General features: G+C 57.2%; 1 protein-coding gene across 1 annotated transcript in view; it reads right to left on the reverse strand.

Annotated features, from left to right (window-relative positions):
* KCNG2 (potassium voltage-gated channel modifier subfamily G member 2) overlaps positions 1–17504 on the reverse strand; it is a 55437-nt gene that overhangs the window by 25941 nt on the left and 11992 nt on the right. The window contains 6 exon segments of the mRNA XM_038525704.1: positions 1–63; positions 65–236; positions 433–607; positions 12628–12729; positions 13996–14105; positions 17020–17387. Coding sequence (XP_038381632.1) covers positions 1–63; positions 65–201 — 200 coding nt within the window. The 5' untranslated portion in view covers positions 202–236; positions 433–607; positions 12628–12729; positions 13996–14105; positions 17020–17387.

A 17504-nucleotide genomic window follows, 5' to 3' on the forward strand; every position in this document is an offset into this window, starting at 1 on the left:
GCGCCCAAGGCCAGCGCCGCGGTGGCGCGGGAGGCGCACGGGCTGCGGTCGAAGAACTCGTGGCACCCGCAGGACCTCGCCGTGGCCTCGGCAGGCCCGCAGGCGCTCCAGGCGCGCGAGGGGACAGCCAGGCGCACCCTGCAGCCGCCCACGATATGGTGACACGCGCCGGCCGCCCGCGGGCTCAGGGCGCAGGGCCATGGCCCAGGGTGCCCGCCACGCTCAGGACACAGCGCCTGCAAAGGAACAGGGGCGTCAGGCCGCGGGGCACCCGACAGAGGGTGCGGAGCCCGGTCGTCCCACGCCCACAGGCCACCCCAGAGCGGGCCCCTTTGGTACCGCAGATCCGTTCAGGACGCCCTGGCCTCAGCGCACGTCCCTTGCGCTGGAGGGATGGCGGCCCTGGTGATGCCCCCCTCAGGCCAGACTCACCTGCTCCTCCAGTGAAGGTTCAGGGGGAAGGGCAGGGAAGGAGTTTCCAGCAAGCTGGGGGACGATGTACACACTGGCTTTGGAAAGTGGAGCTGGAGGTTCCATGTGAGAGAAAATGGCCAAGCTGCATCTTGTGCCTACTTGTGCCTCTGGTCGGGAAATGCCTCATGAACACCTGTGTGCCAGACACCAACCCTGAGGACAGGGCTCCTTGGAATTCCAGTCTGGGGGACAGAGGGGAGCTCTATATGAGACAAGAGGGTGCTCTGGATGGCACCCAGAAAGGTCCGGGGCAGCTGGGAGGGCTTCTCAGAGACAGTGGCTAGCCAAGAGGTTGGGGGAATGTGGAAGTTGTGTTAAACGAGCAAGATCTCACCTACTAGAAAGCAATTCATCATTTAGTTCATGGAAACTTGCTGCCAAGATTTCCTGCTGCTTCCTCAAAGGGAAGACTGAGGGATCCGAGGCCCTGACTTCCAGCTTATGCCACCCCAGACTCACTCACCGAACCTCCCTAGTGACGTGACAAGGCCCACAGCAGCCACAGCCATCCATCGGGGAAGCCCTGTGGGGGCGGCACACGGCACTCCTAGGCACACCCTCCCGCCTCTGCCTGCAGCTCCCTGGGCAGCTGGGAAGGTGGCTCCTCTGCGCACGACACACCCCGGCGCCTGAAGTGCTGAGGTCATAGATGGGACAGGAACATGTACATCAGGCTTCACCAGAGGGACCCAGAGGGAACCCACCTTCCAGGAAAGACTTGCTGGAAGCCCCCTGGGCCCCACCTGCTTTGGTCCCGCCCCCTCTGACCCCCCTGGCACGTCGCACTGAACCTGTGCAGCAGGACGACCTCCTCTGCAGCTCAGATGTGTGCCCCACATTATCTGTAGGTGTGTGGATCATCATGAAAAGAACTGAATGATCCCCTAGACCCTCAAACTTTGGTAAACAGTTTTTCCCCCAGGATATACATTTAGAAATATAATTAAATACTCCATCACCCTAAAAGTGTTTGAAAGTCAACTTCCTGCTGACTTAAGAGAAGATGCGGTCACTTGTAGCAACTTGAACACACCCCCTTCCCAACGTGGGACAGAACGGACATCTAAATGCCATTGATTTTAAGAGGATGATAGCTCAACAGAAAAATGGGAAAATTGTCCCAAAGTTTATAGGAAAGGAAGAAATAGGGTTTACACATCATAGAAAGACATTCAGCTTCATTCCCAACAGCACAGAGACCCTCAGATCAGCAGAGGTTCGTCCTGGAACATACGAAGACATCTGCTCAGGTGGTTGGGGGTGGGGGGTGCTGGCAGGCTCGCTCGTGGCTGGGGCAATAAGTAGCTGGCTACATGAACTACCAGGCCCTTGCTGGGCTTTGCCCTCTGGAAAGGATCTACTAGGAGAAAACCCAGCTGCCGCTCCAGGCAGATCAGAAGATTCCTGCCTGGCTCCGGCTGGGAAGTGGGGGTGTGGAGCTTAAAGCCCCCGCCCCCAACACAGTGGTTTTGAGGTTAGAATTTTGGTTTGTGAGACTATGACGTCCTCTCAGGTGGGAGGTAGTGGTGGGTGCGTGCTGTCCCTGCCGCACGTGTTAGCACCACACGCTCAGTCCAGAGCCGAGGTTCTCCAGCTGCCTGCAGGCATGTGGCCAGCCCTGGTGATGCCGTTCATGGTTGTCACCCAGCGTGGCAGAGAATCCCCAGTGAAGACCACGTGTGCTGACCCCGGCAACACGCTGGACATCCCCACAACCCAGGGTTGGAAAGCAGCCCACACGTCCACAGGGCCACCGCGGAGGGATGGTCTCACTTCCAGTCCCCACATACCCCTGGCCCCATATCCCCAGCCCCCACCTCCCCCTGGACCCATTATCCTGGTCTCCAAGTCTCCCTGACCCCACGTACTCCTGGTCTCATGTCCCCCCCCGATCCTACGTCCCCCCTGACCCCACGTCCCCCAGGTCTCATGCTCCCCTGGCTCCATGTCCCCCTGAGCCTGTGCACACACTGGGTGGACTCCTAGCTGCCAGCACCTGTGTCTCTGCCTGGGTTTCTCTGGCCGCCAGGGCCTCCCGGCCTGCCCAGCATGGACCAAAGATGCTTGAGACTCAGTGTCCGCAGGGCTGAGAAGCTGGGGTGAGGGCTCCAGAGCTCTCTGGTCCCGCCAGGGGGCTCGCTGGCTGACTGGCTCTGCACTCCGTCCCTGGTCACTCCAGATTGGCATTCCTGGGGTTGCCGCCTCCCAGGGAAGCTACTTGGTCCTGCATTGTTTCCTCTGATCCTGGAGGATCTGCACTCGGACATCTGAGACACATGAGGCCAGCTCTGTGTTTGGAACATGGGTTTCCTGGAGCTTTAAAGAAGCAGGAATGTGCAGAGAAGAGTCCAAAGGAGGCTGTCACCTGAGGTTTCAGGCATGCATGCCTTTGTCCTGGTAACGGAGGACTGTTCAGCGCCTGTTCCGCACCGCGCTCTTAGATTCAAGAGTGGAAGCATCTGCTCCTTGTAGAAAGAAAAGCAGTTTGAAACCACTACCTGGGGCTGCTTTTCTGGGTCTTTCTGTAGGAATTACTGCTATTTAATGAACCGTGCCTGTGAACCTCACGATGCCAACGTCCTGCCGGTTACCTTCCTGCTCTGTGCTGTGTCGTTTGTCATCCAAATAGACACTCTTCAGATGGCACAGGATGCTGCTAACAACGACAGGGAATGCTGGCGTCACCCTGTCCCCATGAGCAGAAGGGATGGGAAGGCACAGGCTGTGCTGTGGAGGGTGCTCTGGGAGAGGCTGGAGCTCATGCATGTGGTCTGCTTCCCCCACTCATCCCAAGGGGTTGGCGTGGTGGCCTGTGTACAGGTGACGCTGGGCCTGGGAGTGTTGGAGCTCATTCATGTCCAACCCACGGGAACCAGGTCCAGAGGAGCCGCGTGGGGTGGAGGACAAAGAGGAGTCCGACCCGGGAGGCTCTTTCTAATCCCGGGCAGGGGCCCGAGGACACCACCTGGCAGGCCCTCCACGAATTCGGCATTGCTCATGTGTACCACCAACCTGAAGAGGCAGGTCCTGCTGACAGCACTTTACAGATTGCACACAGGCCCACGGAGGTGACGCGGTGGCCAGAGCTGGAGCTCTGGGCCTGGTGCCTCCCACACTGATGGGACCTCACATGGTCCTGCTACCCTGTTTGCCTCTGTCTTTTCCCAGATCAGCTGATATGTGACGGCGTTTGGTTCAGCCAAGTGTTCCTTAGGACAGTGGCCAACAACACGGATGCAGAGTCTGTAGGCAGAGCCGTTCTGGGAGGAAGGGTCCCATGTATGCAATCCCCATGCATTCCCTGCGGCCTGGCAGCTTGTGTTTACCATTGGCAGGGCCTTGGCATGCCACTGACTAGGCTGCCCACCATGGGCTGAAGCGGTCAGGCCGGCCGTGGGAGGACAGCAGTAGGGCAGCCCTGGCTCCTCCAGGGTGGCGGCCACAGGCTCCACCTGTCACTCGGGCTGCTCTGGCAAGTGGACACCTCCGGGCCCCAGGGAGCCTGTCCATCCCTGATTCTCCCACAGTGTTTTGAGGGGACAGAAATTCGATGCCTTCTCGGAATTTGAGAAGACCGTGCTCTGGACACTTGAGAGCATTTTCCTGGCTTTTATGTATGTTGTAGGACGTTTTACTTTCTCACTTTAAAATACAGATGTATTTAGGAATGCCCGTCCTCCCCTGGTTCACACCCCAACCCGAGCCCCTCTCCTCCCCGGGTTCACACCCCGACCCCTAATCCCTCCCCCCGTTCACCCCCGACCTGTGCCCCTGTCCTCCCCAGGTTCATGCCCCGACCCCCATGTCCATCCTCCCACAGCCTCAAGGCTTTGGTCCCTCTGTCTGTAGCACTCTTCTCTCTGTGGCATCCGCTGTGCGTCTGCTCCTGCTGCATAGAAGGCCCACGAGGGTGTGGCTGTTGTCTCTTGTGCTTGCTGCCGCCCTATCAAACACCCCAACAGTCCCTGGAGCATACTGGGGGGGGTCAGGAAATACTCGCCGAGGGATGAGCTAAGGGACAAGTGAGCCCCGGCCTCACTCCAGACAGCCAGCATGTCTGGCCCACGCGTCCCCTGCCCCTGACTGGCGGCCAGGCTGTCCTGCTCACGAGTGCCAGCAGGAGGTTCCTGGGTGAACTGGTCTGAGCTGACACGGCCCGAGAATACGGCCCAGGTCGCTTCCCCAGAAGAAAGGACAAGTCCTAGGGAGGCAGGAGCCTGCGTCCTGAGGCTGCGGTGCACAGAGAGCACGGGGTCTGGGGGGTGGGGGGGTGGGGGGGTGGGCAGGCCTGGAGTCCACCTGCAGCTCTGCCCCCGATGGGCCGGGACTCCACAGAGTAGCTCTGAGGGGCTGCAGCCTGGAGTGGCGGGGGGACCCCGAGGGGCACGTCCCTGGGGACGCTGGCCCAGGGAGGCCAAGGCATGGTCAGGGGCCTGGCACGCCTGCCCCCGGGGCTGTACACACTCCTCCGGGACGCTGCGGGGCAGGCGCCTCAGTATCGGGAAGTGTCCTCTTCATTGACTGACATCGTCCCCTCAGGGGTGAGTCAAGCCTTCAGTGCCCGGGCTCCTGGATGTGATTAAGTGGAAAGAAAGAGGAGAGATTGAGTTGAACGCAAGGTGCTCCTCAGGGAGCGAGGAGTGCAGACTGTCTGGGTGGCAGGCGAGCCCTCTGAGAAGGGGGCAGGCCAGTTGTCCAGGCCTGTCACCGAGGGAGCAGGGGTCGGTGTGGTGGCAGCCCATGACCTGTGATGGCTATGGCTCAGCCCCACCGCGGTCGGTCAGGAGCCCCAAGGCTCCTGCCCCCGGGGCCGTGCAACCCTACTTGCTAAGTCACACCCACACCTGTAAACCGGGAGTAGTGGCACCTGCCCTGAAGGATCCAAAGGTCATGTGAGCGTTTCGGACAGTGTCTCAGGTGAGTCCTCCACAGCTGTTAATGCACACATGTTGACAGGTGTGTACACACGTGCACTTCTGTGTTTCAGAGGCACGATGTTTCTGGTCTTTAGGCTGCGGCCTGTGTAGCAGCATCAGTTCTCGCCAGCTCAGTGTGGCTGACGTCCCGGTGGGGGCGGCTTCCCCGTGGAGTTCTGCAGCAGCGTGTGGAATAGGACGGGGCCGCAGCTGGTGAAGCAGGCGGCGGATGCCATGCCACGTGGTTCTGGAGGACAGGCCTTCACCAGCTCCCCGTCCCTCAGGAGCCTCGTCGAGGGGCCCGGGGGGCCATGTTGTGAGGAGGCCAGGAGGGCACAGGGGCCACGCGTGGCTTTCCGACTACCAGGCAGCATCCACCACCTGCCGGTTCCCGCCTGACCCCTAACCTGCAGCCGAGGCCCCAGGCCTGATGGATCCCGCACCCCTGGGCTGTCCATGTGAGCCTCTTGACATCGCCACTGCCGCTGGGGAATCTGCCACATGTATGGCGACCCCGATGCTGGTGATGGGAGAGCCTGGCGGCTGCCGTGACCACCACAGATCCACAGGCCCCCTGGCTGTGCCCGCTGCCTGCGTGAGTATCTGTCCCTGAAGAGCCTGCCCAGGGAGCGGGCAGTTAGCAAGGACACCACCACCAGAGGGCAGGGCGGTGTCACCCATGCCCGTAACACCACCTGCGCTTAGTAGGTGCTGAGGGGGGGGGGGAATGTCTGGGTTTTGAATAAAGGAATGAAGGCTAAGGTGGACAAGGAGGTGCTTTGGGGGCCCCCGGGGTTCCCCACCTACAGATGTGTGACAACAGAATGAGGTCACCCCAGGTCACAGAGGATCTGGGCAAATGTAACAAAGACATTTATCATCATGAACAGACATCACCCTGAACCTCTGGACATGCTCGCGTGGGGACACTCGCTTATGTGGAGGCTGCCTCCCGGGGGGGGCTGGTGCCCTGGAGGTTCGAGGGCTGTAAGCAGACGCAGGCCCCGCCAGGGCTTTGCGCAGTTGCTCCAGGGACGCGTCTTTCCTTCAGCAGAGACAGCTTGGGCAGGTTTCCAGACCCAGGCTCCCTCCTGCAGCCCAGAGTGCCCCCCCCTCCCCGGGGATGCGTGCACTGCCTGCCGTTGGCTGGGTGCTGCCCCTCGCCCACGGGGCACAGAAAGCACGGCAGTGACTCATGGCGATGTCTGAGGTGCCAAGGATGAGACCCGCTTACGCTTGAGTCCTTGAAGCATCCACGCAAGGGAAGTCACTGTCACACCAGGCGTCCACGCAGAAGCCGGTGGAGGGCGAGGCCCCAAGCTGCACGGGTGGCGACCTGGCGAGGATGAAGCACAGAGCAGTGTGTGCTCTGCTCAGCAGCCACTCCTGTCTTCACACAACAGATGATGAGCACAGCAGTGAAAGCCTTGGCAGTTGTTCCCATCACGGCTTTGGTTCTGGTATCTTCACGGAGCCGACCCCCTCCTGGGTCCTCAATGGCAGCCGCCGAGGCCATGAGCACCTGTTCATGGGGCGAGGACCCTGGCCCTTTCCCACGGCCATCTCCTTGTCCCGGCCTGTCAGGTCTTCCCCGGGTGCAGTCTGCTTGGGGTGGAAACCTTTAACCTCCGAGATGACCTGTGTTCACAAGAGCAGATGCCCAGGACCACAGGGACGTGGTCTCCACGAGAGACGCCCCCTCTAGCAGCCGGCTCGTGCGGGGCTGTGAGGGCGCAGGGCCCTGACGCGAGAGCTCACAGCCTAACGAACCCTTCATTCGAGATTCCCACTGTCCTGCGACATAAGCATCACGTGAGTGATGATGAAGATCACCCACCAGTTAAAACAAGAGCCAGAAGGAAATAATTCCAAATAAAACATGACTCTTAGAAGATTCTCATAGTTTTAAAAATTGGTACTTATTGGGATCATTCCTATAATTCCTTTCTGATTTTTTAAAAAGGTTTTATTTATTTATTAGAGCGAGCAAGCCCAGGTGCAGGGGGCACAGCCGGGAGAGAGGGAGAAGCAGACTCTCCGCTGAGCAGGGGGCCTGACGTGGGAGGAGGGGGCACCACTCGATCCCAGGACCCGGAGGTCATGACCAGACCCCAAGCCGGCTGGGCGTCCTACCTCAAAGATTTTTTAAAATTACAGTGTAAATGTTGAGCTTGCAGAGATCTCGGGTACCCTTCCCTGGCTGCCAGGCCCTTGCATCTGCGGCCCAGCCTCCCTGCAGGTTGTCAGGTACACAGTCAGACGTCAACCCTGGGCAGGGGTGGGGGCAAGGCTCATCTCCCCAACACCCCCCATGACCCCCGGCAACTGCTAAGCTACCTTCTGTGTCCTCTGGTCAAACCCGGCACTGTTGGGGAGCCTGTGACTCCGTCTCAGGGTTGGAGACAATGCTTAAATAAGTAAGTAGATGAGCTGAGAACCCCGCACCCAGGAGGGCAGAGAGGTGGGCTGGTGGGCAGCCCCCAGGACCAGAGCCGCCTGGCTTCTCGACCCGGTGATGGCTCGGGGCTGGGGGAGGCCACAGTCTGGGTCCCCACCCCCAAGGTGAGGGATATGGGGTTATTTCCAGGATTTCATCATTTTGAACAAAGCTGCTATAAACGTTTCCAGGAAGGATTATTTTCCCTTCTGGGTGAAGTGGCCGGTGGAGCAAAAGTTTTCACTTTGATAAAGTCCAATGTATCATTTCTTACTGCCTCTGCTTTGGTGTTGAGAATGAGACCCCGAGTCCAACAGCCCGAAGATCTTCTACTTTCCCTTAAAGGTCACAGGGCTCACATTTTGCGTGCAGCTCCGGGATCTGACCTGAGTTACTCGTTGTAGGTGGGAATGCGGGTGGAGGCTCCGTCTCACGGCCTGCGCGCTGCTCCAGCCTCACGGGTTAAGCACTACCTTTCCTTCACTGGGTCATTCTGAGCCTTTTTCAAACACCACCCCGGGGGGCATCTGCAGCTGGATGGGGTCAGGGCGTGATCCCCCCCGCCCCTCCCACATACGTGCGCTCTCTCAAATCTATCTTAGACGAAAATGGAAACTGAGTTGGGCAGGTGGTGTCCCGTGGGCTCTGTGTCCCATCCCCGGAGTGGCTAGCATCTGTTCCGCGCCTACACGGCCTGGCTCCAACCTCCTGTTCCTTCCAACAGCTTCATGGACTCGAGGTGCCTTGCCTATCTGTGTACATTCCAGAATACATTTCTCCTTAGTTACAAAAAGCTCCCTGGGTTTTCAGAGGACCTGTGCTGACCTCAGAGCTGGTTCAGCCGGCCAGCAGCTCTCCAGTCCCACTGGGGCCTCATGCAGTGCGCACACTCAGTGCTGCTGGTCTCTGAGATGTGACTGTCAGCAGGGGTAGCGTCCCTCCGTGTCCTGGCCCCGGTCTGCTCTCATCCACTCCATCAAGTACGATATGCAGCCAACTTCCTGTTGACTGATGTTTGCTCCACTATTTTGCAGCCTTTGGTTGTCAACCTGCTGAGGTCATACAGTGAAGGGGATTTCTTGTCAGCAATAATCGGGTCATGTTTTTCCATCCATTCTGTCTCCGTTCTGTCAATCTCTCTGCCTTTTAATTGGTATTTGTTTTCTTTATACCGTTTATGCTTTATTTTATTTATTTTATTTTTTTACCATTTGTGCTTTAAAAAATTATTGAAGTGGTCTCTCTCTCTTTTTTTTTTTTTTTAATTAAGAAGCTCTAGGGACACCTGGGTGGCTCAGTGGTTGAGAATCAGCCTTCGGCTCAGGGCATGACCCTGTGTCCCAGATCTATTTCCTGGCGGCTCCTCAGGGGTCAGCCTCGCAGACCCAGATGCTTTTATCCATCCTCCTCATTGGCGCTTGAATCCATCCACTGAGTTTTTCACATCATTTATCATATTTCCATTTCCTTCTTCTTCACATCTTCTCTTCTTTCCTTGAGACTCCGTTCCTTGTTGAGACTGTTTTCTTGTCTGCATCAAGTGTGTTCGTAATTACTCATTGAAGTGTTTCTAAAAGGCTGCTTATGTAGTTCTAACGTGTGTGTCAACTCAACATTGGTGTCTACTGACTGTCTTTCGTTTAGTTTGAGATTTTCCTGGTTGGTGGTATGACGGCTGATTTTCCAATGAAAGCTGGGAATCTTGGGCATTATGTACAGGACTGTGGCTCGAATAGAAGCCTTCTGTTGTAGCCACTCAGAACACATTCCACATAGTGCATCTGACTGTACAGCTCAACACCCTCTGTTGTCACTGAAGGAGCACTTAGCCATCACAGGCGCATCCCTCCCACGTGAGCCGCATCACAGAAAGGGTCAGTTCCTGACGGGAGGCAGGCAGAGTCCAGGGGGAGAGCCAGTGCTGTGTGATGGGATGCGGGACGTGCTCTGGTGGGAACAGCCACATGCAGGAGGGTCTGGTGCTGAGCATGGAAGTGTAATGACTCAGTTTATTGTAAAACACGAGGAAATAGAGGCCCGTGAGTCTGCAGACATGCAGATGAAAGAGACGTGCAGAGGAGGGAAATCAATGTTTGCCCCCCCGCCCCCGACCGGGGACTGTGCCTGCCCTGCGCTGGCTCCCCTGTCATCGTGACGGGGATGTGGCTCTACAGGGAGTACATGTGGGGTTCAGTCCTGAATCCAACCGCACGGCTTAGCATGGCCGTGCTGACGCCACAGGCCTTGAACATGACGCAATGTGCAGTGGCTGACACCACCAACAGTCCCCTGGCTCTGCCCTTAGGACACCCGGTAATCAGACCCACAGACCCACATCCCTGTGTCCAGGCAGTAGGGAAATTAGGGAAACACCACACAGAAAGGCCACTCTGCAGAACAACTGGATGCTTCATAGAGTCAATGACGTGGGAGGAATGTTCTAGAATCAAGAGTCAAAGAGATAGAGACATAGTAGCCAATGAACTGTATAAACCCAATTAATCTTATCCAAAAATTCTACACAAGACAGTTTTGGGACAATTGGGGAAATCTGCATTCAGATGTGACGTGTTCATTACCGTCAGTTTTCCTCGGTGTTATGTGGTATTGTGGTCACGGACAGGGCCAACCTTCTTCTGTAAGCCCATCCCAGATGGATACTGTTCCACGTATGTATGAGCACATGCACCCATTCCTGTACGTACACACACGAACATATAGGCCACCAGGTCCCCGTGTACCATGAGTTCAACTTTTGTTTACGTGTGATCTTATTCACTTAAAAAAAGCAGGAGAGAAACAGCCAAAAAAAAAAAAAAAAAAAAAAAAAAACGAAAAAACTCACCAATAAAACATGACTCTCGTGATCTTACTTTCTGTGTTGGGCATTTGTGCTCTTGATCATCTGCTGTGGGTCCCAAGGACGTTTCTCCCCGGCCCGCTCCATCTAACGTTACAGCTGCCTCTGTGGCCCCAGGATGGAGGCGCAGTGTGGCCCCGGCCGAGGACTCAGCTGTGCTGTGCGTGATGTGCCCTGTTGGATTCCTGTGCACAGGTCTGGGCCAGACGGGACAGCTGAGTCTACACTGATCTGCCCAGTTTCATTGGTTGCGCTCTCTGGCCTGCTCAGCCTTCACCCATCAGTGGACTGTGCTAGTGAACGTGGGCCCCTAAATCTGCTGTGGCGACTTTGGTTCATAGCTCCTGCCTCCTCACTCCCCAAACCACAAGATGTGTCAGAGGAAAATGGTGAGAAGCACACGAGAAACTCCCAGCGGTGCCGATGGTCACATCAAAGTGCAGCGAGAGGGTAGCCCGGGTGGTCGCGGTTTAACACTGCCCTCCACCCAGGGCGTGATCCTGGAGTCCCAGGATCGAGTCCCACATCCAGCTCCCTGCATGGAGCCTGCTTCTCCCTCTGCCTGTGTCTCTGCCTCTCAATCTCTCTCTCTCTCTCTCTCTCTCCCTGTGTCTCTTGTGAATAAATGAATAAAATCTTAAAACAAAACAAAACAAAACAAAGTGCAGCAAGAGGTCAGGCTACACGCCACAAACCCTCAGCTGGCCGTTGAGCCTGAGAAACACGGAGGCAGCAGGACAGTCACACACCATCCTCCTCTACCGGTTCTTAAGGAAATTAGGCTTCTACCCTCCCCGTTGGGGAGTGGACGCACTCGCGGTGGGAACATGGACGAGGGGACCAGCTGGATGCCACACATTCTGGCTCATGGCCCCGCCTTTGCCCGGGGGTCAGAGTGGGCACACGGTGGGCCTGAAGAGGACGGATGCCAGAGTGCATGAAGCTCCCGCTGGCCCAGGGCTGTGTCCCTGGACTCCCGCTGCCAAGGCAGGCACCCCAGACCGAGTCAGGGGACACCTGTGGGTCTCGGCCTCATGCATGTGCATCTGGGGCCCATTGCCCAAATCCTGTGGGGTCAGGGTGTGGGTAGCAAACCCAGGGCTGAAAGACATGATGTCTAGCTCTCCTCCAGGTAAGAGTGGACATGGAGGGACCGGTGGTGTTTGGAGAACAGTGCAGTGGGGAGAGGGAGGAGGGAAGGAGCAACAAAGACTGAAGAAGGGGGAGGCCCAGGCTGGTGTGGGAGGGGGTGCAGAGGAGGGACCCAGGGGGGCAGAGGACAGAGGGGAGGGAGGGGATGGAGGAAAGGAGGGGAGGGAGGGCCCGAAGGGCAGGGGAAGGGGGGCACAGGAGGGAGGGGAAGGAGAGCCTGGGGGGCAGGTGTGGGAGGCAGCTGGGGACTCTCTCTACGCGTGGTGGGCACCTGGACCCCCACAGCCTTCAGTGTGGGATCCTGGGCTGGACCCCAAACAGTGTGGCTCCCACTCCAGCTCCGGCTCCACAGGGTTTGCTGCTCTGCCCCACGGACGGATGGGCAGACATGGATACAGACAGAGGGAGGATGGAGAGAGGGTGAGGTGGGCTGCAGCCTCAGGGCTCACAGGACAAAGGCCAGGGTGGGCGGACCCCAGGTCATTGCTTTGCCGCTCTCCCTGAGGCTCTTGAGGTCAAACTGAGGGAGCACCTGGGGTCCCCTACTGGCGTCAGGGGTGCAGGCAGCTGTCCTGCAGCCCCAGCATCCGAGTGGCCCTGTTTGTGGCCTGGGTCCTGCCCAGGTCCTGCCCCTAGGCCCACCGTCCTGCTCACTCCTCTTTTCAGCTCCAAGGAAATCGGGGTGTTGGCAGCATCACATAGTCAGCACTGTCTCAGGGACTGGTTTCATTTACCCACTCAGCCTCTGGTCCTCTGAGGGGGACGCTGTGGGAAGACCTGCTCCTTACCCCAGGCAGGTGTCCCTGCACGCTGGCTCATCTAGGTGGCCGTCCACAGGGGGCGCCGTCCCATCCCGTCCCGTCAACGCCTCTGCCAGCGCGTGCAGATCCCTGAAATAGGTCAAATCCTTGTCTTATTACTTTTTAATTTTTGTTTAAAGGGTTTATGCAACTAATTTGACAGAGAGCGAGCCAGTGGGGGAGGTGCGGGGGGGGGGGACATGGACCCCCCACTGAGCTGGAAGCCCGATGTGACCCTTGAACCCACGACCTGGAGACCACGACCTGACTAAAAACCAAGAGTGGGATGTTTCATGGCTTGAGCCCTGGGCACCCCCGGACCCTGGCTGGGCGGTGATGTGTTAGAGGATGTGAGGACACAGCACGTTTTCAGTGTTTGATCTTGTCATGGTGGATCAGCTGGGGGTCCCTGGATGCTGTGACCTCCACCCTGTCACCTGGGCCACCACCCCCCAGTTACAGACCTTGTCCTTCCAGGGGCAGGTTAGGATTTATCCCATCTGCTTACCACCTACACCACGATGGCTGTTGAACATCCTCCCCCCAAGACCACCCTCCCATCTACCCTGGGAACTGCCCTGTCCCCCTGCTTTGCCCCTTCTTCTCCCCATCTCCTGTCTGCTCAGGTTGCACACTATGGGATGTGAGAAGCATTGCCTCCAGGCTCCAGCACAGGCCCCCATCCTCCTGGGCCCTGGCCCCGTCCCTCTGGGGCTCCTGCTAGTCAGCCCCACACGGCCCCCAGCATGGCATCCCCTCCCTCTCCCCCTGGATCGGGGTCTCCACCACCTGGCCCCGCACCTGTCCTGTCCCGTGAGCCCAGAGCCATCTCCTCCCCTCCCTTCCCCGAGAACCAGCCCAGGAGTCGCTGTGCCGCCCACCTGCTCGGCCTGCCTCAGTCTCCCGGGCGGGGTGGGGCAGATCCCAGGTGTGCCCCTGGCCCCTCCAGGCTGGTGTAGAGATGGCCTGGCCCCAGTCCACGGCCCCGTGAGTGTCTGCGATCTGAGCACACGTCCTGGTGTGGACGCGGCACCTGCCTGTATTTAGAGGAGCCTGTTCCAGGCAGTCGAGGTGCTCGTGCCCCAAGGTAAAGGGTCATAGTTGGTACACTGTTTGCAGACGGACTGTCAACCCCACTCGTCTGTGAGGCAGCTGTTTACACCCGCATTTCTGCTGGTGGAGCCCAGAGAAGAGACTCTGAGGCAGTGGGTGCTGAGCAGGGGGCAGCTGGGCGGCGTGTCCCGCTGGGTCTGGGCCCCAGGTTCGAGGAAGTGCCATCCTACGTGGTGGCTCACACCCCTGGGGGCTGAGTCTTTCCTCCTAGCATTTCCCAAGTCCACTCGGAGCAGCTCTCACCTGTGATGGACTGTGGGACACGGGGCCCGGCCCTGCGGGACCCTCCATGACACACGGACCCCAGGGCACGAGGTCCTTGGGGGCTTCTTCCCTGTCCATCAGTTTCCAGCCTGTAATGGTGACACACATGACCCACATTTAAAAAAAGGTCTTTGGGGCCTCTGGGTGGCTCTGCAGTGGAGCATCTGCCCTCGGCTCAGGGCGTGATCCCAGGTCCTGGGATCGAGTCCTGCATCAGGCTCCCTGCTTTATGGAGGATTCTCCATCTCCCTCTGCCCTCCCGCACCCCACCACCCATCTGCACAAGTGCGCTCTCTCTCTCTCTCTAAAATAAATAAAATAAAATGAAATAAAATAAAATAAAATAAAATAAAATGTTTAAAAAAAACAAAAAAGTGCTTTTATGGCCTAAATAATTCCCAAGATGGACAAGTCTGGGAGCTGCTGTCCCTGAACCCCTGCCTGTCATGGAGGGAGCCCTCGCTGGGCTGGGACTGAGCTGCCACGGCTCTGGCACAGCCAGGCTCTTAAAGCCGAACACACAGGGGGGAGTGGACAGGGGCTTGTTTGAAATCCTTAGGCAGTTCAGCAGGTCCCCTGCCCCAACGCCTGCCCATCAGTGTCCCCGGCACCCAAGAGGGAGGAGGGCTGCTGTCACCCCAGATGCCAGGCTCCTCCAAGCTCTGGCTCCACGACCATGGGGTTCGCTGCTGTGCTGTAGGTCAGGGGCCCTGGGCTGGAGCTCAGGGCCTGAGACCCCTGTGGTGTCCCCAGGAGATTGGTGGGGCCCCTTCGCATGCCATGGAGAGTGCACAGGGAATAGCCAGTGAGCAAAGTTTCCAGGTAATTGAATTTTATTTTTCAATCATGACAATTCTTATTTAGTCATTTCCTTTTCAGATCAATTTGTAAAACAAGCAATTAATTAATCATTGCCATGTCTGTGGAACAGCATGGAACACACATCACTTAACTTTCTGAGAGGAACTGCACACACTGCGGTCACCAGGCCAAGGTGCCAAGAGCATGGCCATGGGGGGGGGGCCTCCTTTCCTGACCCTCGCTTCCTCACAGGGGTTCGGCACCCCCAGGATGCCAGGTGCTGCCCACTCTCTGTAGAAGCAAGTCTTCACGTGAAGTCTGGAGTGACAATGTCCACGTGAAGGGCTTAGGGTGCAAACCTGCCCTGTGCAGGTTTGGGGACCACACTGTCGGCCTCGCTCCAACCTTCCTGCAGGCTCATCCCCCAGCAGCCGAGGGGCACGTCTCAGCGCTCCGAGCCATGGCCTGCGCCTCTGCCTCAGGGCCTTTTCCTCTGCGGCTTGTTGAGGACTCCCTATTCACCCCGCGCAGGGATGCCAGGGACGTGACCCCAAAGAGCAGCAGGTTACACAACTGCATGGACCTACACTGGCCTTTTGTATGGGCTCCTCTTCCTGGGGCAGATGCGTAAGGAGACTTCTGGAAGGAAAGGCTTCCATGGTGGGCAGCACACGGGTGGGCAGGGCATTTACGTCGTCTCTGCTCTCTCCACTATGGTTTTCAATCCTGCTTTGGTTTTTTGTTTGTTTTGTTTGTTTTAACATTTTATGTATTTATTCATGAGAGACACAGAGAGAGGCAGAGACACAGGCAGAGGGAGAAGCAGGCTCCATGCAGGGAGCCCAACGTGGGACTCGATCCCAGGACCCTGGGAGCATGCCCTGAACTGAAGGCAGACACTCAACCACTGAGCCACCAGGCATCCCTACTTTTGACTTTCTTCTTTTTCAGAGGACCCAGCAACGTTAGCAGCCGGGAAAGGAATGAAACCATCTGATCTTTGGGGGAGTCCCATCCTGTGGTTCTTTATATGGTGAGACAGAAGCCCTTGACTGTGGCACTGTGACTGGCCTTTGTGTGAAGCCTGCACCAGCCTTTCACCCCCAAGGACTTGCTTCAAGTTGGCATCAGTGGGCATCAGGCAGCAGGTGGCTCCTCAGTCACGGAGCCCCTGCAGTTCTCAGGCAAGGAAGCTGCTTTCCACGGGGGGGTGGTTCCCTCGGCAACAGCACAGAGCTGGTCTCCTGTAACTACACATCAGCCGATTCGGAACCTGAGGTGGGCAACATGCTGTAACATGTCGCTAGGAACACACTGATGCTAGGATGACCTAGGAGGATGATCTTTCCTGTCACTCGAGCTTCTTTATCGCCCCCTTTTTTAAGCCATGTGATTATATTCAAGAAATTAACTTTTGAAATGGAAGAGAAAAACTATGAGACAGTTGGCAGTGTTCCATGCAAATAAAGCTGGAAACCTAGAGGAAATGCGTAGTTTTCTCAGGAAACACAGTCTATCAAGGTGGATCCCATGAGAGTCAGAGATGTAAACACACCAATGTCCCCTGAAGAAACAAAGAAGATGTAAAAGAACCACCGCATGGAAGGTGCCAAGGCCCGACCCAAGAGACCAGAGAGTCCCAACATGCGATGAAGTGTCCCAGGGCCTCTGCATCCCTCTCATGAAGGAGGAAACACTGATATTTAAACCCAACGCAATTACTGCAAAGAAAGAAAACTACAGCCCAATATCACTTACAAAATCAGTGCAAAAAAATCTAAGCAAATATTATTAAACAGGAAGAACTGAATGTGACTTTTAAAAATACTAGAAAAAGTAGCATTCATTCCAGAAACGCAAGTCAGGGTCAACAGCAGGAAATCCCCTGATGTTGTACACGACAGAAATAGTCCTAGGGGTAGACAGTCACGATCATCTCCATGGATGTTGGGAAGCACCTGACGCTCAAGAAGTTGAGGAATAGCTCACAGGCAATGCACCACCCATTAGGGCCCAAACCCGGAGTCTTGTCCAGTGGAGACACGTGGAGGGCACCCACCAGGACAGGGAGCGGGGGACACACAACCTGCTGGCACCCAGCACCATCCCTGGGGACCCACCCATGCGGTAAAACTGTCTCTGCTTGCTGAGCAGGTGACCGTGCACTTGGAAAATCTCAGGAACCTACGGTAAAACACTTACATGTTGGAGGAAAGAGCTGAGCAGAGTGGCAGCCGGCAGGGTGGAAAGCTTCCTCCGCATGACGAGGGCCAGCGGCCGCGGGGTTGAGAGGGGCTTTCGCAACAGCAACGAGCGAGGACTGCATGTGCAGGAACGTGTTCCACGGGGGAGCCCTCCAGAATCACGAGGGTAGAACGGGGCGCACGGGGTGCACGCTCCCCTCTCGCCAAGGACGGCACAGCATTTAGCCCGAAGGTTTTCCTCCCGAGGTTGATCCATACGTTCAATTCGATCCCAGTAAAAAACAGAGCAAGCCGTTTTACAGAGTTAGTCCTGCGACGCGAGACGCCAAAGGCGCGAGAATAGCCAGGAGCCCCTGGAAAGGAAAGCTGGCAGGGGAAGAACTCTCAGGCCTGAGGGACAAGGGACAAACCACACCGAGAAGTGGGCTGAACCCGTGAAGAGGCCACTCCACGGGGACAGCAACGGCTCTCAGACTCAAGGAC

This window comes from Canis lupus, chromosome 1, assembly GCF_011100685.1.
Source record: "Canis lupus familiaris isolate Mischka breed German Shepherd chromosome 1, alternate assembly UU_Cfam_GSD_1.0, whole genome shotgun sequence".
NCBI classification, from domain to species: Eukaryota; Metazoa; Chordata; class Mammalia; order Carnivora; family Canidae; genus Canis; species Canis lupus.